Source organism: Triplophysa rosa, linkage group LG19 (assembly GCF_024868665.1).
Source record: "Triplophysa rosa linkage group LG19, Trosa_1v2, whole genome shotgun sequence".
Lineage (NCBI taxonomy): Eukaryota > Metazoa > Chordata > Actinopteri > Cypriniformes > Nemacheilidae > Triplophysa > Triplophysa rosa.
The window spans coordinates 8,522,754-8,548,885 of NC_079908.1; the positions used below are offsets into that span (position 1 = coordinate 8,522,754).

At 35.8% G+C, this 26,132-nt stretch overlaps 2 protein-coding genes and 1 long non-coding RNA gene across 10 annotated transcripts; 2 read left to right on the top strand and 1 right to left on the bottom strand.

Annotated features, from left to right (window-relative positions):
- Window positions 1–1,108: 1,108 nt before the first annotated feature.
- On the top strand, window positions 1,109–8,462 carry pdk3b (pyruvate dehydrogenase kinase, isozyme 3b). 5 transcript variants are annotated; one of them, XM_057361158.1, is made up of 11 exons: window positions 1,109–1,284; window positions 2,890–3,031; window positions 4,976–5,047; window positions 5,322–5,506; window positions 5,696–5,785; window positions 5,921–5,998; window positions 6,091–6,167; window positions 6,559–6,660; window positions 6,747–6,860; window positions 6,934–7,047; window positions 7,193–8,462. In XM_057361158.1, exons 1-11 carry the CDS (start codon window positions 1,182–1,184, stop codon window positions 7,334–7,336), a joined length of 1,221 nt encoding a protein of 406 aa, XP_057217141.1. In that variant the 5' UTR covers window positions 1,109–1,181; the 3' UTR covers window positions 7,337–8,462. The 5 variants fall into 5 exon arrangements, with proteins under 5 accessions (XP_057217141.1, XP_057217142.1, XP_057217143.1 ...); XM_057361159.1 differs by having other exon boundaries at window positions 5,433–5,506; window positions 7,193–8,461; XM_057361160.1 differs by having other exon boundaries at window positions 5,436–5,506; window positions 7,193–8,461.
- A 962-nt stretch (window positions 8,463–9,424) lies between these two features.
- Window positions 9,425–12,985, bottom strand: pcyt1bb (phosphate cytidylyltransferase 1B, choline b). Its single transcript, XM_057360980.1, has 8 exons — window positions 12,887–12,985; window positions 11,547–11,646; window positions 11,329–11,445; window positions 11,022–11,173; window positions 10,442–10,520; window positions 10,204–10,346; window positions 9,750–9,938; window positions 9,425–9,631 (listed from the first exon to the last, which is right to left on the bottom strand). The coding sequence occupies exons 1-8, from the start codon at window positions 12,980–12,982 to the stop codon at window positions 9,425–9,427; spliced, it is 1,083 nt and encodes a 360-aa protein (XP_057216963.1). The 5' UTR covers window positions 12,983–12,985.
- An 841-nt stretch (window positions 12,986–13,826) lies between these two features.
- Window positions 13,827–15,626, top strand: LOC130570470 (uncharacterized). 4 transcript variants are annotated; one of them, XR_008964967.1, is made up of 4 exons: window positions 13,827–14,211; window positions 14,766–14,855; window positions 14,940–15,041; window positions 15,460–15,626. It is a non-coding gene; the product is annotated as an uncharacterized LOC130570470 (long non-coding RNA). The 4 variants fall into 4 exon arrangements; XR_008964965.1 differs by having other exon boundaries at window positions 13,827–14,855; XR_008964966.1 differs by having other exon boundaries at window positions 14,766–15,041.
- Window positions 15,627–26,132: the final 10,506 nt, after the last annotated feature.

Consider the following 26,132-nt stretch of genomic DNA (forward strand, 5'->3'; position numbering starts at 1 on the left):
TGTATACTGATTTGGAACAACTCGAAGGTGAGTCAATGATGACAGAATTTTCATTTTGGGGTGAAGTATCCCTTTAATTCGTGTTCTTCCGGTAGATGGAGACATTGTGCTCGATTATAATCCCAGACAGGCGCAATTTAAAAAAGCTTCAGTTTCTTTTAGTTTCAGGCCAGATATTGAGTTAATAAAAAACGTACGATTAACTAAAGTAATTGTGATCAAATGTAAAACATGTCATTTTAAAATATCTAATTCAAATGTTTGTAAAGCTCTGTCTTCTATTCAATTTGTTACAATCACTGGGAATTTCAGTGAAATTTGCATTGTAGTCTGATCTGTTTTGTATTTTTTACATATTCTCTAGGCTATACAAAACTGTTCAGTTCATGAAAAGATTTTTTAATTGTCTTTCTTGAATGACTTGAAAGGGTTTGAATTCTGTTTATATGAACATTATTGGCTTTGTGATGCATTAGTGTAATATGTTTTGCTTATATTGTATACAGCTTAGAGTAAACTATAGCCTACTCATTCTAGGAAATCACATTATTAATACTGGTGAGTTAAGTAATAATGGTAATCATAATACCCATAATAATAGTAATTATTTTCAAGCCCTTTTTAAATGAAAGAAAAATATTTTTTATTTCAATTTCAGGTTTAACAAATAACACAAAAGGGTAGAGAAAAAAATCAATTGAATGACATAAGAGAAAGATAAATTAAAAAGGAATCACTGACCTGGAATATCTGAACAATGTGCGGAATGTGACTAGATATTGAGATACAAAATAAAAAAACTTTGGTGGAGTACAAATGTTCTACAAATGTCAGACAAATTTTCATGGCAGATGCAATAGTGTATGTAACATTATATATATATAACCGTAACTTGCAAGATAAAGTATGTGTATGTAGTTAGGATTTAATAAAGAAATAGGTTAGGTTGTTTATTATGGCCCAGAAATGCTAATAATGGCGCAGAAATTCTGTTCAGCAGAAGAGTGCCACAAATGTCACGTGTCAAAAAATTCTCACCATAGAGACGAAATGGAAGCTGATATTCGAAGTGACAGAAATACGACGCGTAATATCTACTCAAACTGTGTCACCTCATCGCGTCAGAGGTGGGCGTCAGACTCGAGTTTATTGGACGCTTGGGCGATGATACTTTCACAATAATGAAACTCTTCAACTTTCTATTGAAAGATGTCACGCACAAAATTGAATATTACTCGAGGTTCTCGCCCTCACCGATGTCAATCAAACAGTTTCTGGATTTCGGTGAGTACAACCTTATTCGTTTGCGTTGAGAATGAGCACGCGATACAGTGCTTGCGCGAGGTAGCGGAAGATTTGCTTGAACTATAGCGATGTTGTCGGACTGGCACTTGCGTTTTTGTTTATTTTAACAAGGTTTTAACCATGTCTTCTGAGTGGATCAACAGGTTATCTACATTTAGCCTATTTGTATGTAACTGTTAACCGCTATGTCACGGTGTAAGGTCAAGTGAAAGTTTAAGATGTTGATGTCGTGCCCTTTTAGCGCACCACTGCCATCAACTGACGCATTAAAAATAGACTCTCCTTTACACACTTCTGGTCATAAATCTACCCTACCAGTCAAAAGTCTAGACAAATATGCTCATTGTTTAATACGTAGTATCAGTTTCCGCATTTTAAAGGTGCGGTATAGTACACCCGAAAAAAAATTCTGTCGTAATTTATTCACACTCGCGTGGTTCAAAATATCTATAGGCTATGACTCTTTCTTCTGTGAAAAACAAAACAAGATATTATAAGACATGAAATGTCTCTGCTGCTTTGTGTCCATACAATGGATGTCACTGGAGACGAATGTTTGGTTACCAGCGTTCTTTAAAATAGTTCACAAATAATATCTGAAGTAGTTGCAGTTAGGGCTGCACAATTAATCAAAAAGAAACCGCACGTGATTTGGCGGTTGGCTGCGATGGTTTATGCGCAGTTTGTCAGTGAAGTAAGGGATAATGTACAGGCAGCCGGTTGTTATCGCAGAAATAAGCTCCGAAAGTGTGATCGGGGAGAAAAAAACTGGACATAAAATGTGAATTTGAAATATATTATTAGCTCATTTTTACCAAATGCAGACCTTCCGCGAGGAAAAGCCATTTAGTTTCGGTTTTAAAGTAAGCAACGACGTTCAAACGTCACGAACAGGCAAGTTGGTTTAATCATTTGTAAATATAATATCATATATGTTATTAAAAGACATATTTATAGTTCTTTTTTGTGTAATATTAAACTGCCCCTCTCAAAATGATTTGCAGCATCCTGGTTACAGGGTGTTATTAGTTTTGAGCGGATGTTATTTGAAAATAACCCTTGGAATGTCGCGACTGGCCAATCAGAATCAAGCATTAAAATGAGCCGTGTAATAAATAATGTTAAATGCAACTGCATCCAAAAGCCAGAGGGCGCTCTCGCACAGAAACTCCAATGCTCCATAGAAGAAGTACCACACGTATAACCAGGAAATGCCATCTTCCTATCGGCATCTGGCATCTTTCTATCACTGTTTTTCAAGCCTCAGGTATTTTCATGATAATAAAGTATATTTATAAGGATGATGTTTGAAGGGTGTTGCTTTTCTAAATGAATGTTTTAAGCGAATCAAACGCGCAGTGCTTTCAGATGGAGCAGCATTTCCCACAGATCACAGAGCCATGCTTCACGAACAAGCTGTGCATAAAACATAATCGCAGCCTTTGCGATTTCACAATCGCGATAGCCACATCGATTTAATCACGATTTGAATGAGAATTGCTATTAATTGTGCATCCCTAGTTGCAGTACAGTTCTACACTCAAGCATGCAAAACCTCAAGACTCTTGCCTCTTGTTTACCCAGGCAGAGAAAATGCATGTGAAAAAACATCTTGCATGTTCCTGCGTAAAGAACTGGCAGTGAGGCTGGCCAACACCATGAGGGAAGTGACCTTGTTGCCTGCCAATCTTCTTAACCAGCCGTCTGTCAAACTGGTCCAGTCCTGGTGAGCACGACAGGTGTGAGGATGAGTGTGAACTCTTGAGTACACAGTAATACTAGTGAGAGTCATGTAATGATGGATATATTAAGTAGTCTTATACGATTAAATATAACACAGATTTAGTGCATACAAAGATTTCTAAGGGTTTGTGGTAAATGCACACATTGTTTTTTTCTTTTTTTTTGGTATCTTCAAGTAGAAGATAAAACAAAAGTGCAATGTCAGTAAGGTGATCATCCCAAATTGCACTCTCTAAAAAATGCTGGGTTATTTTTAACCCATGGATGGATCAAAAAGGTACAAACCCAACTGTTGGGTTAAAATTAAACTCTGCTGGGTTGTTATATAACCCGAAATGCTGAGTTGTCATTAGGTCAAATATGGGTATTTTCAAGGTTAGTTTAACCGAACAGGTGAGGGTTCATCCCTTTTTGTCCCAACCATGGGTTGGAATAACCCAGCATTTTTTAGTGAAGTGTGGAATGCTGGACAAAATGTACAAAGTAATTGTCATTTACTTACAATGTGTTATACGTTTGACATCATTTGTTATGGGATTACTTTTGTGTCAATAAAAATGAACACAAACTTTTAAAAAACTAACAAAAATATACAATGAGAAAGAAAAAAACACTTTGATAATGAAAACAATAAACTCAATTGCAAGAATGTGACATGATTTTCAAATAAACTACTATTTTTCTTAACAATTTTCAAAGTTTCGTTTTTCCAAATAATAGTTTTGAATTCGCTGCTAGATTTTTCGTTTGCGTTTTCCGAGTTTTCGTTTACGCTTCTCAAGTTTTAGGCGGGACTTATGGCAGCTTTGCGCTGATTGGCTAGTGAGTTTTTGATTGTTCCCTGACAAGGAAGTCGATACTACAATACAGTTATTGGATTGCAATTGCCATTTTTATGCCTCCGACCACGCGTGCCATCTCTCACATTCATCAAGCCTGCTTTTATTTGATCAAAAATACAGAACAAAACCGTAATATTGTGAAATATTATTATTATAATGGTTTTCTTTTTTAATAATTTAAAATATAATGCATTTCTTTGATGCAAAGCTGAATTTTCATCAGCCATTACTTCAGTCTTCAGTGACTCATTATGCTGATTTCATCAGTTTAGGAAACAGTTGTGCTGCTTAATATATTCATAACGTGTGATACCTTTTTCTTTGAATAATAAAGAAGTATTTGTTATTACTATTTGTATTCTTTTACAAAAAATAAAATGCAGGCTTGAATGATGATCATAAGGCACTACTTTTGACCAGTATTGTATATAGTTTGTTTTAGCAAGCATGCTGATAGATGAGTATTTATTCAACTAGCATATTTCTATTAATTTGCACCAATTGTGAATGTCAATTTGATTTATATAGCACTATTAAAATAAAACAACACAACACATGTTGACCAATGTGCTTTACATCATCCCCATATAAAACAAAAACCAACACCTATAACATTAAGATATACAACTAATAATAATAATATTTAAAAAATAATAATAATAAAGCTTAACATTAAGAAAAATTGACATGGCAAACAAGTGTAGGGAGTCAAGAGTCAATTGTAAAATATGCTTACCACTACAAAGTATTCCATCTTTTGTGTTGCTCGAAAGAATTAAAGTTCTACTTATAATCAAATCAAAGTCAAAAAGGTAAAACAATTAATCTGTATAGCTTGCATGCATGTCAATTTATGACCAAACAAAATGTTTATATTAATGTTTTTTATATGATACAGTTTATTTACATTTCTGACATTTTTAAATAATTCCCATAAATTCCTGGTATGTTTTAAACTGGGAATATTTCCAAAATTCCCCAGATTACGTTTCCATGGAAAGTTTTCCAGCCCCTTTGCAACCCTAGTAGCCACAAAGGTCAAGAGGTGAATGAAATATACATGACATGATTTACTGTGGTATCAGGTACAGCCAGAGCTTTGAAGAGCTGTTAGAGTATGAGACGAGAAGTCCAGAGGATCCACGCACCCTCAATGAGTAAGTCTGCAGTAGCACCATGAATACACCATGATACATATTTAATTTAATTAAAATTATGATGTTAACATTTCAGTTTAGTATTTTAACATAAAATAATTATATCACCTTTACAAATCAAAGTCATTCTGAGTCTCCTATGGAAGTGCTATAGAGTAACTTGTCATAATAAAGTAAATGATCTAAAAACCTTCTGATGGTTAATATTTTGAGATCAGACTAAGATGAAAGAATTTTCTTAGTTGTACGCAACCTGTTTTTTTATGGGTTTCAGCTTCCTTGAGATCCTGATTAAGATTAGAAACAGGCACAATGATGTTGTGCCCACTATGGCTCAAGGTGTCGTCGAATACAAAGCAAAGTTTGGTTTTGATCCTTTTATCAGCAGCAATGTGCAGTATTTCCTGGACCGCTTCTACACCAGCCGCATTTCATTTCGCATGCTCATCAACCAACACAGTGAGCAACATCACATTCTTCATACAATGCATGTATGCAATATTATTACGTTTAATAAACAGCTGTAAGTTAATGATTTGATGAAGAAAAGGTCTGATACCGCTTTATTTTAATGGAATCTTAATTTACTTTATATCAAACAACTGTACCTCTGTGATAACATTCAGCTGTTCTTTTTTTTATTGTCAGCTCTCTTGTTTGGTGATGCCGCTTGTCTGGCACAACCAAAACACATCGGAAGCATCGACCCAGCGTGCAACGTGGCCGAAGTGGTGAGAGGTAAGCAAAAGATAATCATGCTCTGATGCTTAACATAAAAGCTGCTAAAATCTAACTGTAATTCTGAATATTCTTGTCTTGTTTTCACAAAAAAATATTTAGACGCTTGAATTTGAACTCATCTCAACTTTTCAGATGCGTATGAGACTGCAAAGATGCTCTGTGAGCAATACTACATGATGGCACCTGAGCTGAACATCAAAGAAAACAACTGTGAGCCTGTTATTTATTTCTTTGCCCTAAATAAAGCATTCCATCATTTAAACGTTACGTTTAATTTATGTTTATGTCAATCTGTTTGCTAGCCAAAACTCCACAGAAGCCTATACAGGTGGTCTATGTGCCGTCTCATCTTTTTCACATGCTGTTTGAACTCTTCAAGGCAAGTGGACTATGTTTACGTTGGATCCCTCAGTATTGTAAAAGGGATAACGATGATAAAATACAAGTTGAAAGGATTCCATAATTCCATTATGTCATTCAAAACCTGTATGAAAAAAATATATTTTGAAATATGTTGGTAACCAAACAACATACTCCATTGACTTTCATTGTATGGACACAAACCCACTGGGACATTTCTCAAAATATCTTCTTGTGTTCTCCACAAGAAAAGTCATGTACAGGTTTCTAACGATATGATGGTGAATAAATGATGACAGGTGAACTGTCCCCTTAAGTACAATGCAGTGATGTTTAGTGAGCTTGTGTTTGCTAATGTAATCCTTACTATATTTTAGTTGGTAAATCAATATGTATGTGTGGTTTTGTAGAATTCAATGCGGGCCACAGTGGAGCTCTATGAAAACAGCAGTGAAGGGCTTCCTCCAGTAAAGGCACTGGTTACACTGGGAAAAGAGGATCTTTCAATAAAGGTTCCATACATAGCACAGTTTACTTGTTTAAAACTAATAGTGAACACTCATACCTCATTAATCGATCCTTTTGTGTGTCTACATAGATTAGTGACCAAGGTGGGGGCGTCCCCTTACGAAAGATCGACCGTCTCTTCAATTACATGTATTCCACTGCACCGACACCACGACTGGATCCCACACAAACCACTGTGCCACTGGTAACTACCCATCAAAAATCATAATCGGGTGTTTGTGGATGTATTTTTTTGTAACCTGTTGTTTTGTCTGCAGGCTGGTTTCGGCTATGGCTTGCCGATCTCTAGATTGTATGCCCGCTACTTTCAGGGAGACTTAAAACTGTACTCGGTTGAAGGAGTCGGGACTGATGCGGTCATTTATCTTAAGGTATTTCCAGATTTTTGTGATTGCATTAAACGTACATTCAGAAGATCTTCAAATGCGGTTGGTAAACTATGGTTTGGAACGCAACTTTTGTAAAGAGTGCAACATTGTAAAGAGTCCAATCTGTCCCTCTCACCTCCCTCCTCAGGCTCTTTCCAGTGAATCTTTTGAGCGTCTTCCAGTCTTCAATAAGTCAGTGTGGCGACATTACCAGACAGGTCCTGAGGCCGATGACTGGAGCAACCCTAGCAGCGATCCACGAGATGCATCCACATATAAAGCCAACAGATGACTTCAGATTCTCCCCACGAACCGTTCATGGGTTGCTTTAAAATTATGGCCGCCCAGACAACATCTTTAAAGATGTCTGGTGTTTATAGTGCCTGCTGTTGGTAGCGTTATGTGCAGAATAATAGAGCAGGCACACTTAACTGCGCTTCGGTCTACCCGAGTTCGAGTGCCAGCTTGTGGTCTCTTCCCAGTCTGTCTGCCCTCCCTCCCCTTCTATCGCGTCCTGTCTCTCTCCACTGTCCTCTCCTCCAAATATACATAAATAATATATTATAAAAAAGAATAGAGCAGACTCTCAGTATTTACTTCCAAATGACCGTTCTTAAGCTACTTGCCACATCAGGTTATATTAGCAGGAGGGTCATTGTAGATCATTTGATTTGGTAAAAATGTGCAAGATGAGTCAATATTTTTGGTCTGTTTGGGGGTCTGTCTGCTATAGGTGTATTTTGTTTAGGAGTACAGGGGCATGTAGATGCCATTAAAGCTAAAACTCATAGACTATAGCCTCAGATCTCTGTAGGGTGCCTTCACACTGAAATAGATGTGATCGCTGAAGATGCACTGAACTGCACTTTCTGATCATTCTGTCATGAAATTGTACTCGGCAAAAAAAAATCAGGGCTGGTTTTCATTTTCACATTTTGCTCAATCTGCTCTATATTTCAGTTTTCATATCTTATTCAGATATTAATTTCAGTGCATATTCTACTGTAAGAATGCACAAAGCACTTTTGATGAATGGCCGGATTAGACTTTAGTACAGTGGTGTGATAGATTAATAGTCAGTTCTAACAGAATGACTCATGGTAGTTACTTGTTGCTGTAGTAATATAGCAGTTTTTTATGTTTATGTCTTTAGATAAAAGCTTCTGTGAATAAATGTAAATGTTATGTTTGTTATGCAACTATGTCATGCCATATTTCCCAATTTGCTTATCTGTTAATTTGTTATCTAATCAACGTAACTGCTTATTAAAGCACTCCCTTATACAGTACTGAAGTTCATCCTTCATTTTAGACAGAACAACAATTTGATGCTAAATAATAGGGGGGGGTAACAAAGCACTCAGCTCACAATATGATATTGGGTTCACGATTACGACTGTATCACAATATTTTGAACAAAATGTTAAAAAATAAAATAAAAAATTTGAAACATTTACAATTTTTTGTTTTTGTTAAAGAATGGCAGGATTAATTGAAACTTGTATGTAAATCAATAAAATGAAATTGGTATGTCACTTAAAAAAATAACTTTTAACACAAAATTAAAATTAATCAGGAATTAGGAAAACTTAATCCTAAAAGAGAACTTAATGAAGCAGAAAAAGCACAACATTAAGTAAGGGATCATGTACAGGCATTGTACACTGAAGGGGCTTATTTCGCGATAACAGCTGCTTGTACATCCGCTTATTACACGGCTACTTGCCACATGAGAAAAAAAGAGATGAAATGTGAATTTGAAATATATTATTAGCTCATTTTTACTGAATGCAGACCTTCTGCGAGGAAAAGCCGATTACTTACGGTTTTAAGGTAAGAAACGACGTTCAAATGTCACGAACAGGCAATTTGGTTTAATCATTTATAACTATATTGTCATAAATGTTATTAAAATACATATTTGTATTTAATTTGTAAAAAAAACCTGTCAAAATGATTTGCTGCATCCGGGTTACCGTGTGTTATTAGTTTTGAGTGGTTGTTATCTGTGAATAACGAACCTGCAGATGTCGCAACTGGCCAATCAGAATCAAGCATTCCAACGAGCCGTATAATAAACATAAATAAAACATTTAAATGTGATACACTTGGACATTGGTCACAGTTCAACCAATAAGATTAAACAAACATCATGTCTTAAAAAAATCGCCATAGCTCTAAGATACAGGTACATATATTACATTCTGTGTGTTGCGAACTGTGATAATTTGATACAGTGAAATATTGTTACAGGTGTAATTTGACGGGGATCAAGTGTTCAAAGATCTCCTTCTGTCAAAGGTTTCCACAAATCTCAATTATTATAAAGTACAGTGAAAGAAACATAATTTTTCTCACAAATGTGCAAGAGGTAAGAAAGTCAGAGTCCATATTTCTCCTCATCATCACCCTCACTGCTGCTGATGGAGGCTCCTTTAGGTGGAGGTGAGCGGAAGCGAAGGATAGGCCAGTGAGAGGGGGGTGATGTAGAGCGACCTCTGGTGGGGCTGGTGCTGGGTGACGTGTGTGGAGACCCATACGGAGACAGAGCTTGAAGAACACGCCCACTTCTCTGCTGAATCATGTGCTGCAGAGCATAATACATCATCAATATATTACTATTAAATATACTGAAGCTACATTTATTTTCATGTGGTCTCAGACCTTACTGTATGTGTAATGTTTTGTTAATGCCCCTTACTTACCCAGGCTTTGTCTGGACCGAACAACTCCAGAAAGTTTCCAATGAACTCACGAGATTTCTCCTCCCATTTTAGGATAAGGTCATGGCTCTTCTCTTCAACACGATGAACTAAATGTTTGGACTTTTCCTCCACTGTCCTCACGGTCTCCTTCATTCTGTCCACCTGCTCCTGCAGACGATACTTCTTCTCCTTGTTTAAAGAATAGAAATCTGTCACGATTCTTTCACTCTTTCTAATTCTCTTGATAATTCAGTGAAATGCAAAAGAAGATATCCAGGATTATTATTATTAGTAGTAGTAGCCTAGAAACATTATGTAACACACCTCACCACCACCTCACAGCATGGTGGTGCCCATAACTAAAGGTTCACATTAATTATACAGCACATACTTCATTGAAAGTGACACATTTCTCTTTTAGTTCTTAAACATTGGAGACATGTCATTGTCTTACTTTGATGAAGCCAACGTTCAGTTCCCGTGCTGTGTAACCTCTCTGCAGGTTACGTCTGACGTAGACGTCATAGTCTCGTACAATGCGTGTGATGAGGTCCGACGTAGAGATCCCCTCCGTTCTTTGAGTAGCCACAAACATTCCTTACAAACAATACACATACAAAGTTAAAGAAATGCATATATGTAGACTATCACAGTTGTGTTATTGTTTCGCCTGGTGCTGTTAGGGTCTTTACCTGCTTCTTTGATATGTTTGTAGACATCATCTGATCCAGCAGAGGTGTATGGGATATCATCATGTGCCACAAAGTCAATCTGAGAAAGAAACCAATAAAGGTATTTTATCCAATGATTTTTTGGGGGGGTCTTGCATGATTTCCCAGTCATTTGCGATTCCAGTCATTTTGTAAAAAAATTCTAAATCATGCTGGGGCAGATGATTTGTTTTTGAGATGTCGATTGTTGGCATTAATATGTATAAATCATACGCTGTGTTACACATACAGATGTATCCAATAAGATTCAAAGAAGAACACTTTGCATCCAAAAAGATTATTAGCTTGGTATCATTAGTCACAAAGATGCACAAAAACAGAACGTAGCTAGAAAATGAGACTTCCTGTTTCAGGGTTTTTTAACAATACAACACTACACAAATATTAGAATCAAATACAAACAAAAGAACACTTACAACTGGATCGAAATGTTAAACAAACATTTTTTACAGTCTCTAAAAAAATAATAAAAAACTGAAACAGGAAGTGCTTCTATACCAGTTTTGTTTACATCTTACCAAATGGTCTATAGAGAACTGACCCTGTGTTTTTTAAGGAATTCTGGAGTGAGTGTCCATGGAGCATCTCGGACCACCTCGTCCACATATCGGCAGTGTACGAGTGCTTCATAACGCTCATCTTCTGTCATCACTGTGTAGCCTTTATACCGATGTGTCAGAGCATCACTGCATACTGAAACATATATAACACAAGACCATGGTGCAGTCACCAGGAATCATTTAGAATAAAGTAAAACAGATTTTTTAAAGGCTGGGCACTTTTGATGTTAATGACGTAGTTTGTGTGTGTTTTGATGAAAGACTGGACGATGTGTGTTGGGCACTCACCGCCAACAATCAGTTGTGTGTTTGGAAACAAATTCTTGGCCTGCATCAGAGCCCGGGCATGACCAGAGTGGAAGAGGTCAAAGATCCCGTCAGCATAAACCCGTGCAGGCCGATGGGCTATGTTAAAAAATAGATTTACAATGACAGATTTAACAGGTTACACAGTTATAGTCCTGTACACATGCACATTTACATAGCTGTGCTACTGTTTCTCTTACCCGGAGTGCCTCGGCGAGCCTGAGCTAAAGTCACTTTGTCATGTGGCGTGTCAGAGGCGCTGCCTGATTTTTTAGCAAAGATGGCTGGTTCTCTCAGAGCCTATCGGAGAAATGCTGTTTGTTGTGATACATTTTAAGAAAATATAAGTAAAAATAATAAGTGTTTTTTTGTTCTTATAAAGCTATGTACAACGTTTTTGTTCACACTCTAGAAAATGCTGAGCTTGATTGGGTCACAAAGTGAAAAACTAAATGAACCTGTTTATGTACATAAACATACATTTGACTCAACCATGGCTTCTCCCAGCTTTTGACCTGACCATGACCATCTAAACTGGTGTAGTTTTTTTTATTTCTGTTGTAAATCTTGGAAGAAAGCTTTGCTTACAAAGCTTTAAAATAATTGTTTGTTTGGTCAAATTTCACATCTAGGCCTCTACTACATACTTTGTACACACACTTTGTACAAATAGGATTTTCCTGTTTGTTTGAGCAGTGTGAAAATGTTACATTTTATGTTTGCTCAATTATCTTTCCCTATCTGAATTGTGATAAACGATGCTGACCATAAGCGCTCTATAAATACACAGGTGTTTGATAAACGTTCACGAATGAGTATATGTGCACAAACTCCACATCCATGATGTTGTCATTGCCCTTTGAACCATCAGCTGTTCAAGAGGGAACCCTGAAGAGGGTCACCGCCTGTCAGATATGAACTGCAATAATCATACTGCAGCAATTCTGGGTGGATGTGAATTGTGGATATCAGCTGATTTGCATGTAGAATCAAATAAAAACACTATGATGGAGCGCTGAAGTACGTGCTGGACGAGAACGTGGACCATGCACTCAGATAACAAACTCTGTGAATTACATAATATTAATGATGCAAAGCCACGTGGTCTTCTTTCAGTTTTTAAAGTATTTCCAGGTCCACTCGAAAGCCCATATGAGTAAATAAACAAATATACTGCATTTTAATATTAATGCGTACATTCTGAGATCTTTCAAAAAGCATGTTTGAAAAACTGTACGAGAAATATTAAAATATGTAAAAGCACAAGACGGATTTACTATAAAATGGTGGTGTAATAATAATAATAATAAATATTATTTTACAATATTTAACAATGCATCATTTTAAATCAAAGAACAGTATGTTGACTTTCTCAAGCCAACATAAAAAGTGAAATCATTTATATGATTGCAGTTAGTTATATTGATGATCTGCATATATGTCTTAATATTTAAAAATACAGGAACATGGCAAGGTCAAACAGGTGCTGTATATCCAGATTTGTGATATAATAATATTTTAATGGGATGAGCAAACAAACCTTAGGTGATCGCTTGCACTGCTGTTGTGGTTGTGATTTAACCCCTCCTCGACCATTGCCATTAGCTCGGGATCCGTTTCGTCTCTTATTCACCATGGTTGAGATGTTAGTTTACCCGCCCGGCCTTTTGGCTCTGCACTGGCTGCACTCAGCAGATGTGTGACGACTCATTTACTCCTGTACAGATATCTGGCCTGTCACTCTGACCCTTGTGACAAGGCAAAGGAACAAAGGTTAGTTTTCATGTGAGTGAAATTACACTTTACGGAGACTTAAATAAAAACGTTCATAAATTGAATATAAATTTATGTCCTACAAACAAGAAATAGGAATATCAAAAGTTCCATTTATGAATATATATCGAAGCGAATATTTCTTATTGTTTCATACAATGCCATACATTGTAAAAAAAAATCATTTTATGAAAATTACACATTTTTGAAAAAATGAAATTACAGAAATAAACTGCAAGATAAAATAACAGGAAAAACATGTTATTGTTTGTGACAAAAACAATTATTTTACAGTATTTTACTGGCTCCCCAGTTACCGGGAAATTACATTTTTTTACACAAGTTTTTTTACAGTGTTGTCTTAAGTTGTTTTAAGAGGTTGTTGTATTGTCAAGACATTAAGTTGAGGTCTTATCACACCGAGTTACAAGCCTGTGAGTCACAATTAAATTCACTTTAATGTAAGATGAATCCTTCAGGCTAAGATGAACGCACATACAGTTTTTAAACTGTAAAGACAGATACATGCACCTTAATAACCTGAAGTATGCGGATAAGTTTGTGTTAATATTCAGAAACATCATGAAATACATTCCTTTAGCCAAGCCTATCATGCAATGAAAAATATGAAAAGAATGAAAAAGATTCAAACTATTGATAAAACACAGGGTGTGATGATCATCATTTTCATTTATTGTTCAGTCGAAGGAGAGAAGGCAGTATGTACAGCAATATTTTCAACATTGGATATTTAGCCTGGATTTTGGCATCATTATGGAGCAGATGGAGTGGAATTCCGAAAAGTCAAGTTATTCCTCTACCATGGCAATAAAGATTGGAGGTGACATGTTTATTTATGAAAAATGTTTTTTAGTAGTTTATTAAAGAGTATTTTACTTTTCTGTGACTTTTGTGTAACAATGGTTGGCAATGTTGTCAACATGCTCATATGATATGAGGTTTTTTCATCCAACCACATGCAAGCTTTACACTATACGCATGCAAACGCTTCTGTAGTAAGGGCCGATATCCACCAGCATCTCAACAGAAGAAACCAAGAATTAGTATTAATCATTCTCATCAAAGAGTATGGTATGTATTTTTGACACATTTGTTTATGACTATAAATTGATATTGTGGTGGATTTTGTTGTGTTGCATACTGATATCATCGGTATGAAGCCGCAGATACAGATAAAGAAATTCAGGGCAACAACATTAATACTTTCAGAAGTGTTAACCAGTTCTTCTTAATTGGTATTAACTGTCTATTGTTTAGCTTATTTGTAAACAAATTCAGCAATTACACTTTACAGAGTTTAACTTAGTTTCACTTATAAATGACGCAGTGTTAAATGACAAAATGGATGCCGTTAAGGCCTCTGAAATTATCATAATATCAGAGAGAGACAGAAATTAGTAGTCGTATAAGATATTTTGATATATATTTAAAAGGACTAAAAGACTAAAATAATTCAACTTTTTTTTAATGGAAAATTTGTTTTGCAGACATTGATCGTAACGCAAACAAGCCGCGATGGCTGTACTTTTGCTTTCACTAATATGGCCGCCATTGCAGTAAAGGGGAACTCCCCTGAAAAACTGTTTATATTAATAGTAAAAGAAATATACATTTTTTTAAACCAGGGGAACACATGCTGCATTTCATTTCACCCCCTGCACTGGACAGGTGTGATGAAATTGTGCCCTTGTATCAGCACCAGTAATCGGCTGAAGGTAATCAGGTTCATCTGAACTCTTTAATCTCTAATCTGGAAACATCTCAAATATTTTTTTCCATATCAGATCAATTTCTTTCAGCACCCAGTTCAATGTGTGGAAAACCCAGAGCCCCAAGATTCAATAGTGGTGTTTGACTCAGAATACTTTTCCAACAATAATCATTCCATTGATCCACCAAAAGTGAGCCACAACCTAACCTATCCTAACCTAACATAACATAACATAACATAACATAACATAACATAACATAACATAACATAACATAACATAACATAACATAACATAACAACATAACACAACACAACACAACACAACACAACACAACACAACACAACACAACATAACATATAACATAACATAACATAACATAACATAACATAACATAACATAACCTATAGCCTAGCCTAACACAACACAACACAACACAACACAACACAACACAACACAACAACACAAGATGTATGCCTACATACACGCATTGCCATAATATTACAGTGTAAATTGTTCTGTTGGTGAGAATGACAACTTTGAAACATTTTAAGCATATAAATTAAATATGCTTTCTATTGCATATTAAAATAAAGACGATGTATTGCAGATTTCTGTTCAATGCTTGGACAATCCAGAGGGTGAAGATGGAGTTGTGGTGACTGACCAGCAATCATTTCCAATGCCCGCTGCTTTCAGATGTTATGTTTTGACATAATTTCAATTACTATTACTGTAATATTAAACTTCAAAGAAAATAAAAACGCTGCATTTTGTGTTGTCAAAGTTTCACAAGCTTTTTTCAATACTTTTTATTGGTTAATTATTTGAAAAACAGACCAGCGTGAAGGTAAAGACAGTATAATATTTTTGAAACAAAAAATCATGAAAAATGGAGATACGTGGTTTCAGTCCGGAAGCGACAATAGGTTTTTCAACCATGTGAGGGTGAATTACTGTAATGATGACAATATTTCAGTTTTTTGTGTGAACCGTGCCTTCAATGAAAACATTTATTTCTGTGCATGGTGGTCTTAGCATCAATTTCTGATTTACCATCTTCTAAATCAAAAACAATTAGTGTTATCTGGTTGAGCATGTGCTTGTTGGTTAGAAGAACCTTTCCTGTCCAAATGGGCTACTTTAGACCAGAATCAAATACAATGTGCTGTGCACCAGATGCTATGACAATAATCAAGACTCAATTAAGTCATGATATGTAGGATACCAGAAGCTTATAAAATGTCACAGTAGTCAGAAACATGATTACAGTTCAGAGTAGACCAGACAGAGAAACTGAAAAGTTTACATAATATTTCAGTAATAACAGTTACTGTCAAGGCTTTTACTGTAACTCGAGTGTCTCTTGTGTGCAACCGCTTATGCACATCATGACCAGCAGAGGTCAGTACAACACTTTTACGTAATATCAACAGGTTGAATTTAAAATAGAACATACATGAAGCTTTACATAAAGCTGTAATGTTTTAACACATAAAGTAATTTTTAATACATTTAATTACTGTATTAGTTAATCAATACTGTTTTCATAAACAGTCAAATAATGACTAATTTCGAATTGGCATTATAAAAAATCCATTAGGAACCATTAGCTTTTACCATTAAAATTCCAATTAATTTCCTTTTTGTAGTGTGATTTGGCTAACATCCAGTAGGATTTAATGGTCTCATCTACTACTCAGGCGACTATAGAGACTCACAGAGACCTTTGAATTTGTTTCTATTACAAACAATAAAATTCCCATTATAACCTTTAAATCCAATATAATTTCTGTGATGATTTCTAATGCTTTTTCAGCAGTGTAGGCACTCTTAAATGCTAAAATGTAGTTAATGGATGTTTATTATACATCCAGTGGAGGGCACTGTAGCATCATGATTGTGCTAGTCAAGCTAGTCATTTTTTACTCGGCCGTCCAATCACAGCGCAGGAGGGGCGTGACAAATACAGCGTCAATCACATACCTGTACAACCTTATGTCTGTCCACAATGCCTAAAAACAATCGGTTTCCAGCAACAGGAAATAGCCGAGACAGAGTATGTTAATCAGGGTTTTTTTCTCTGGTGATGTCTCGCAGTGTTGGTAGGCTAAATTATAAAAAATGAACACCACTTCATTTCGGTTGAAAAGGTGCGTTGTTGTAACGCGCGTTACTGAAATTGTAACGGGTAGAATATTACCAAAATTGTATTAGTAATGTAATGAGTTATATTAATGCGTTACAGCAACAAAAAAGTATTACTGTAATGTCGTTACTTTTGTAATGCGTTACTACCAACACTGGTATTTTTACCTTGTCCTTGAACAAACAGGTCAACAGCTGGCTAATGTATCTGCCAAAATAACTTCTGCACTTATTAAATAAAGTGTTACAGTAATAAATCACTTCACTCACCACTTACAGCCCTATAAATACACAACTGTTTGTCTAAAACAATAAAGTCAGGACTTCAAGCACATAGAGTCATCAAACTGATATGTCCATCATGTTTTGCAGTTAGTGTTCAGAGATTATACCAATTACTGGCTTGTTTCACCTCACAAACAGGACTGCATAGACCAACCTGCATAGACAGTTTGAGATTCTACTGGTTTCAGAGAACTGGGATGTGTGAAGTCAAAATAAACTGAATTGTTTATTAGTGTGGTACCAGAACAATGTCATTTCTTTTCACTCAAAATTTTAAATATTAGATGTAATTTGTCTTTCAAAACATGACTACTGTTAAATTAAGTGTACAATTACAATTAACATATCAACTGGAAAATGACAACTTTATAATGTGAATTTACAGTAAACAAGAGCAGTAAATTAGTGTGATGTTATCTCACTATAGTTTGGAAGAATATAATCCAACATGCGTAGATTTCATCATCAAATTTTTGTCTTCGCTGTAAACATAATACCCCTTGAAACTGTAAATGCAAATTTAACAGTTTACTGTGACTGACCAAAGCTATAAATAAGTTTTGCTGAATTTTGAGTTTGGCAATTATTCTGTTTTTTTCGTTATTATTTATTTTAACCACAATTCTTGTTTTTCTATCTTTATTTACTTGATCTTTTTTTACATCTCCCATCAAAACATGTTGCACTCTGTATGAGACCTACACTCTAAAAATAAAGGTGCTTAAAAGGTTCTTCAGCGATGCCACCATTTTTGGTTCCACAAAGAACCATTCAGTCAAAGGTTCTTTAAAAAACCATCTCTTTCTTACCTTTTTATAATCTGAAGAACATTTTTTCTTTTGTGAAACAGAAAGGTTCTCCGGATGTTAAAGGTTCTTTATGGAACCATTTAGACCAAAAAATGTATATGGCATTGTGAAGCACCATTATTTTTAAGAGTGCATATTTCCTCTGAATGGTGAGCAAAGGGAATTGTTGAAAGACAAATGTTTCTATCACAACCCTGTCAGTGAAAGAAGTGTTTGTAATTAAAACCTAGATGCCATTTTATCTGATTTTTTCAGCTGGTTACAGCAAGAGTTAGAGGCATACACGCCAGCTTTTTGAGAAGTATGGAATTTTGACTATAGCATAACTACAACGCAATATAGACAGTATACTTTAGGTCCCCGGTGTAATAACATGATGTTAATATGGTGCCAATAATTGAGTTTACGATGTGCAATCTTACACCAGAGTATCTTACAGCAGGTGCAGTGTTAAATTAGACCCATTATCTGATCAGTAGCAGGTCTGGTGTGAAAATGCCGTCTAGCTCTGTGGTCAGCTGTCACAGACACTGAATATGCCACTGTGGAAACAAATGCCCTTAAAGTCAAATGATGAAGTGCCCACAGTTTTCAGAATCACAGGAAGTTCCAGGAAGGTAAAATGGGGTTCTAGAGCAAGTCACGAATTATGTCATAACAAACATTGCCGTTCCCTTTTGTCCTTCTTAGAAAGTTGTGGAAAAACAAGGTGTGCAATTGATCTCCCAGTCACTTTGATTGACATTTTCCTAGAAATCCACTGCGGATGGAAACGATTCAGGCTGGTAATAATAAATGTCACAAGGCATTATTATCTCCAGTAATAAATTAATAAAGTTGAATGGCAGGTTGAATTGACGTGCCACGGTTACGCCTAAAATGAGCGAACTAAGGTGATGGAAAAATAAAGAGAAATGGTTTAAAATTCAAAACAAAACAAAAATCTATCTAAGTAATGCAAAATCGTAATTTTAAAAGGTGATATTTGCTTAATTTTGATCGAATTTGACAGCAATTTTTTAATGGGATAGTTTACCCCTCCCAAAAAACATTCTGTCATCATTTATTCACCCTCATGTCATTCAAAACCTGTATATGACTCTTCTGTGGTTCACAAAATATTTTGAGAAATGCCATAGTGGTTTTGTGTCTTTACAATTTAATTCAAATATTGTTTAGTTCAATATGTCTATATTTATTTACTTTACATAAACTCTGACTTTGTAGTCTTCTATTAGACAGTTCTTCAGAGAATTGTGGTGGCATCCCTATTGTGTGGACATTTGCTCGTCGTGGTTGGGTGTCAGCTCATTGTGTGATGGGGGGGGTTTAGGTTCCACGGCTGGTTTAGGTTCCATTAGCACACTGCCTAAGCATGCACCTCTGTGTAATGGCCTGTCACAGCCAGGGACATAGAGTGTGAAAAGGCCAGCTATAAGGGTTGGAACTGTCAAAAACAAAAAAGCTGAGAATTTTAACTCAACCAGCTTTGTAACCACCTGCGATTATTTTGACGTTGCAAGACATGACATTTGGATGATCATGTCGTTCTTCAGTTCATTGAGATTGTTGAGTCTGGTGAGTGTGTGTCAGTTGTGCATTATGGTACAAAGTAAAAGCACCTACTGACCCCTGGGACCCCCAGCCATGGTCAAGGGGCTTGTCTTTCAGTCTCTTTCCTCCCCTTTTCAATGTTTCTGTCTAGCTGATGGACTTGTTGACACATCTTACTGCATCGGGCTAAGATGGTTTACAAGCTACAGAAGTGAAGGATCTAATAAGGACTTCAGTGGAGTTGACAACTCAGGTGTCCCTCAACACAGTCTTGTTCATTAAGAGAGAGAAGGTCTCTGGAGTAAAAAAGAGATACGTGTCTCATTCTTTGTCTCCATTTGTCGCTCATGTCTATCATTGATTTCTCATTAGTTTTGTGGTTCTTTCTGAGAAATGTCACATGCTTTGATAGATTTAGGTGTTTTTAGTATATTATTATTATTATGCTCTGAAAATGCTAAAGCGTGTAATAATGTAATAGTAATATTAATAATAATAATATAATCATTTATTAGTATTATGATTAACATGCTAAAGCAGTAATAGAGCTTTTAGAACTTAATAATAATAATAATAATAAATAATTACAGTAATAATAATCATACATATCTATTTTATCATTTCTTTAGTTATGCTGTGATATTTCTACTTTTTTAAATTAGGGTTAGTGGTTTGAGTCTGACTTTATTTTTGGCATAAAGTATAGAAATAATCACTGTGAATAAAGTTGATCACAATTACTAATTAAAGCTCATCATGTTACATTTTGGATGATTTCAAGTCTGTTGTGAACATCATGATGTTTTGGGAAAAGAAATGGCATTGCTTATTATTATTTATACAATAAAATATTGCCCCTGCTGGTTACCCATCACGTTCTCATTGCCTTGTTCACATAGTGTTTAGGCTGTTTTAACACTGCTCGTGTTTTAGCTCACCATCTCCTTGTTTAACCTCTCCACATCTTTAGGAAGTTGGGCCTAGGCGTCTGACAATTGTTCATGGTCTACTGTCTGCTACCATCACTTGCACTTTATCATTCTGTGTTTATTGGTTATGTTAAAAGTTATGTTAAGTTATCAAGTATAAATCATAATCATCATAAACCGATGTGTTTTTTGGGGGGGTCGGTAACTGTTTATGAGAGGGTATCCTGAAAAGGGATGATCGATTTATTTAGCATTTGTCCACTGTGTTTGAATTTTTTTGGTCTCTGTGTGTGTAAGTGAGAGATGGGAAGTGATTTGTTTGCGTATGGTGACCTCTGAAGCAGAGGGATTTGGACAGGTGCGTTTGCTCAGAAATAATGGTGCTAATCTAGTGTCTGCAAATGGACACATGAACCTCTCATGTCCTTTCAACAGCAATCTTAAGCTCTCTCTACAGGTACACACACACTCACACATAACACACCATTTTAAAATAGGAATAGTTTATCATTGTTGGGTAATATCTTTAGTACACTGAGCTTTGCGGAGCTAGCACAACATTATCTTCACAATACCAATGCCCCACAATCGCAGTTCTTATGACAGTGTTATACCTTAGTTATACCTTAAAATAAGGTTGTATTCCTTAATATTAGTGAATGCATTAGCTTACTATCAAGTATATTGTTTTTAAGCATTTTTTGTTAATGTTAATTAATGCCAATACAATTGTTCGTGTTAATTCAATGTGCATTAAGTATTGTTAACAGATTACAATGTTACCTAATTTAACATTATCATTCGATTTTCACATTTCGTTTATAAAAATGTATTAACAATGGAAGCAATTGGGTCAACAAAAAGCATAAGTGCAATAAAACATGTCTCACAAATCCTATACAGTGTACAGAGCTAAGTTTTTTTATATATAGAGTAGAAAAGATATAGAAATGATCGGTCAGGTGCTGACGGAAGAGATTTGTTTTCAGACGGTTCTTAAAGATGGCCACAGATGCTGATCTTGTAGCAGCAGGCAGATCATTCCACAAATGTGGAACCGATTACTGAAAAGATATGCAAATTAGAAATAATGAAAAACCCTACTGTATGACCTTTTACATTTTACTAAATGTGTTTTTTACCTTTTTAAATACTGTATCCCAATACATTTTACAATGTTGTGCAGGGATAGTAAACATAATAATAATTTATTTTTGGTCAGTTTTAGATTTCTTATGTTAATTTTTTAACATAATTTCAATATCTCAAATTTTCAGCCTTTAATTGAATTTAGATTTGTTGTTGTTTGTTGACCCTTAGTTGATAGTACTGTATTTAATATTATATGTTTATATATGACACATAAAAATCTTAAAATATTGAATTGACATAATACACTACATTAGAATACAATACAGGAAAAATATAGTAAATAAATCAACACCCAGGTGAATAGATCAAATGAATCAATGTAGGCTTTTTTAAAGAATACCCTCCTAAAGGTGCATACTGAAGCATTTCTGACAATAGGAAGTGCATCTCAACCATTTGAAAGTTCACCAGCAGATGTCCCTGTTTTAAAAATATAATGTGCATTATTTCAATTCATTGATCACACCTGTTCCTGGGGCAAACAGCATAATTCCACGCAAACCTTACCATGAAAAAATAAAGTTTTAACCAAATGGGTTTCCCTCTCTGGTGGCTCAGATGACAATATTTGGTAGTTTTAATCTGTGGTCTCTCTTCAAGTTTTAAAGCATGATTTTCCATAGTCAGGTAAGTGCACTTTCAGAACTGCACCACATCCATAAAAATCCATATTCCTCACAGACGGGCACATGAAAATAAAAATATAGTATCAATTTTATGTTCTGTGATGAGTAATCCCTTCTTCCTTTGTTGGGTATTATTGCATGTGCATTGTAATTCACAGAAATCCTACACAGTGTGCTGTCTACAAACAGTCACATCCATGTTTATTTCTCTTTTATTAAAATAGAAACATGTATAGACTGATTTCTGATAGACGCTGTCAAAAGGAGTTTAGTAAAACATAAACAGATGATCCAATATATTGGTAATAAATACATTCTCTGAAAGTTTACATTTTATGTTTTGATTGCAAATGTCACATGCACAATGCTGAAACTGCCCTTTAACCCATTTTAATACACATAATACATATTTATATGTGTTTAAGAATCTGATGGTAAGAATAATTCACAAGACAATGTCATGAGACTTTCAACCACCCTGTACAGTACAACACTGAGAATGTCCATTGGGAGTAACTCTGGGAGACAAAATGGGAAAAGAGAGACTCAAAGGAATTGTTTTTCATGTGTATTTGAATAGAGGATGAAACTAATCTTCATAGCATCGGTATTGTTTGCATAGCGACAGTTTGTATGCTTGAAGAGGGCACTATCTAAACATACAGCACTCATTAATCACAGCAAGTATTAACAGGGCTGGACACCCTGGTGCTGTTCCTGGGTTCCTATTAGCTGCTCTCTAGATCTCTGTTGATGAACCTAAGCAAATTTACATTACAACGTGTACATTCCCAGCCTATATGCCCGTCTTGAACAGATATAACTCTTGCACGCATAGAGACATTTACCTCTGGTCTAAATGGAGGTTGCCATAGCGCTTAACAAATTACTGCAATTATGCTTACTGGGCTAATTGCCCGTGGGTACCAGCTGGGTATCAGTGGTGAGCAAAGAAGGTATAATTCCCTTTGAATGACACAGTCAATGGAAGGCTTGAGAATGAAGATGCCGGAATGGACAAGTGGATGTGCTCTCAAAAGAAAGACGTAGTGGTTAGACTGGTCTAGCGTGTATATTCTCAACCTCTGAAAGTCAAATGCTACTTATATGGCCTTTATTGCATGAATTTTTACGCTCAAAATGATAGTGCTCGAAACATAAAAAACACACAAAGGAAATATATGCACTTTCAAGTGAATAGACATAATGAAATCCAAGCAGACAATAACTGAGATATTCATTGGTTCTATGATTTAGACAGCAGAGCTGGATGTATTCATCATGCTTGCCATTGGGAAGCGTAATTATGCAATAGTAGGACCTCAGTACTGGCATTGAGTCAACACTTACTGGAATTAATTTTTTTCTGCCAATTTTCTCTTCATTTCCTTTAGTATGTCTTGACACAGACAAGAAATGAGTGGAGCTCTGTGTGAATTTTGAATTTTAGTGACTGTATGAGCACTTTCAATTTAAAAACATTATGTCAGTGATGTAATTTTCAAATCAAACTCTTCACGGTGACGTGGTTTTCTTGAGTGTGACACTATTTACCCCAAAAGCCGGAATGTCTCTTTTATGCACCGCGTGTAAACCAAATTCCACGCAAATGATTGTCAACAACTTAGCAATGAGGGAGTGATTTCAAATCCTAAATGAGTGAGCAAGTTTTTTTGTGATTTCTTTCGGTTTTACATTGATAGAGAGAAAGGTCTAAAAGGAGACATTAAGTAAGCCTGGCAGAGAAGAGAACCTGTAACCCTGTACACTTCACACTCTCAGGTAATCACACTGGAGTCACTTCGAGTGGCGTCGCTGATTGACTCGCTATCACTGATTTTCAAAGGCTAGCAATCACCGTTACAATGACTTCATATCAGAGCTGTGCTGTAATTTGTTACAATGGTAACTGACACAGAACAGACTGAGAGGGGGGTGAGAGAGACGAGGTGAGCAAGATTGGTTCTTGGTGTGAATCAATTGCATAAAGGTGATTCGGCATTGACCTGTGCTGTGAGGAATGCTTGCTAATACAAGGTATAGAGTTAACCTCAAAAAAAGTGTGTTTTAGTTTTACAGAGAATTTAAATTCGAGACGTCAACACAAATCAACATAATGTTAACATATAATACAATAATGTTCCTCAACTACATCCAGTACGTAAGAAGGCACTGTTAGATGTAGTAGACTAAAATGTATTCGTCTATGTCACATTATAGCAAAGTCACCACTTACTACAGCAAATTTCTGTTTATGTCAATTTTTTCAATTTCTATATTAATTGTTTGGTTTAATTTAGACCCTAATAGTCAGATCCCTCTGAGCAATGGTTCTACTTTATAATCCATCTAAATTGTTTAGATTTTTAAAGGTCAAGTGTAGAAATTTGGCAGCATCTAGGGGTGAGGTTATGAATTGCAACCAACGGCTCACTCCAATGCTCACCCCTCCCTTTCGAAGCACTACACGGCAGCTGACGCGGGACTAAGATGTTGTCACTATTTACAAAACGTGCTCTTAGAGCAGTTTGTCTGTTTAGAGCTACTGTAGAAACAATATGGAGAATTCTATGCAAGGGGACCCGCGGTGTCTTTAGATAGAAATAGCTCATTCTAAGGTAATAAAAACATAACGCTTCATTATGTAAGGTCTTTATACATCTCTGAAGACATAGTTATGTATATTATATTACATTTCTGTCAATAGATCCTCCAAAAAAGTACACACAGCACCTTTAATTTGGACCTTGTCAGTCAGATCCCTCGGAGCAAAAGCTCCATTCCCACTTTAAAATCCATCTGAATTGTTTTGATTGTTATACGTAATAGTCAACTTATCATTGTTTCCAAATCGACTGGAACAATGAAAACGTGTCACCCTTATTAAACCTAAAATGCAGCTTGTTTTCTGAAATGATGCTGGAGGAGGGTAGCTCAAGGGGACATGAAACACAATTTAATGTTTGAACTCAAGAGTCAGATGCAGCCGTCAATCCATAATCACTTTGAGAAAAATGTGTCATTATTTGACCATGGACTTCAGCGGTGCCGTATGATGAAGAATTTGTGTTGCTCCGTTTGCTATCAACCGGCCAATAGTTTCAACTCAGCAGGAGTCACATCAGAATTCAGAGGCTCCAGATGCGCTGCCGAGCGAATGCAAGAGAACTGGAGAAGACAGGAAAAGGATCAAATAGCTGAAATTGAGAATGCATCTTTAAAGCAATCTGTATTTAAAACACAACAACATGACAAATGACAAAAACCCACTGAGAAAATGGAACACAAAGATGGTGATGGGTGGAGGGGACATGGATGACGGGATTAGATTTTTAGATGTCAATCAAGTTGGGAGATATACATTTTGCTTGACAGTTTAGCTATGAATTGAAAACTACAAATTTTGCAACACTGTAGTATTTGTTGTTAAAATCACCCCCCCCCAAAAATCATGATCAATACACTTTTACTATAGTAAAACCATAGTTCATTTTCCTACAAGGGTGAACAATGTAACTCAAGATCTTTAAAAAACATAACAAATAATTTTATGTTCACTTAAGACTGTTTCAAAGCAACAACATAAACAAACGTTTCTGCGCATGCCCGCTTTTGTGGCCCAAACCTAACTTCCGGTACACATCCATATAGAATAGAGTCCCTGTAGATTTGTCAAGAATGGTGTGCGGAAGAACCCAGATGCAGGCAGGCAATGAAGGGGTTAACACAAAAATACTTTAATAATAAACAAAATCACCCACAATGGGGAACAGACAAGGC

Excerpts from the sequence above, each read along its gene's own strand:
- pdk3b (XM_057361158.1), top strand. The coding sequence starts at position 1,182 with ATGAAACTCTTCAACTTTCTATTGAAAGATGTCACGCACAAAATTGAA. Across the intron at positions 3,032-4,975 it reads GTCAAACTGGTCCAGTCCTG|GTACAGCCAGAGCTTTGAAG; the intron begins GTGAGCACGACA and ends CTGTGGTATCAG. Across the intron at positions 7,048-7,192 it reads ATGCGGTCATTTATCTTAAG|GCTCTTTCCAGTGAATCTTT; the intron begins GTATTTCCAGAT and ends CTCCCTCCTCAG.
- pcyt1bb (XM_057360980.1), bottom strand. The coding sequence starts at position 12,982 with ATGGTGAATAAGAGACGAAACGGATCCCGAGCTAATGGCAATGGTCGA. Across the intron at positions 9,939-10,203 it reads TGAACGTTGGCTTCATCAAA|GAGAAGAAGTATCGTCTGCA; the intron begins GTAAGACAATGA and ends TCTTTAAACAAG. Across the intron at positions 9,632-9,749 it reads TCGGTCCAGACAAAGCCTGG|CACATGATTCAGCAGAGAAG; the intron begins GTAAGTAAGGGG and ends TATGCTCTGCAG.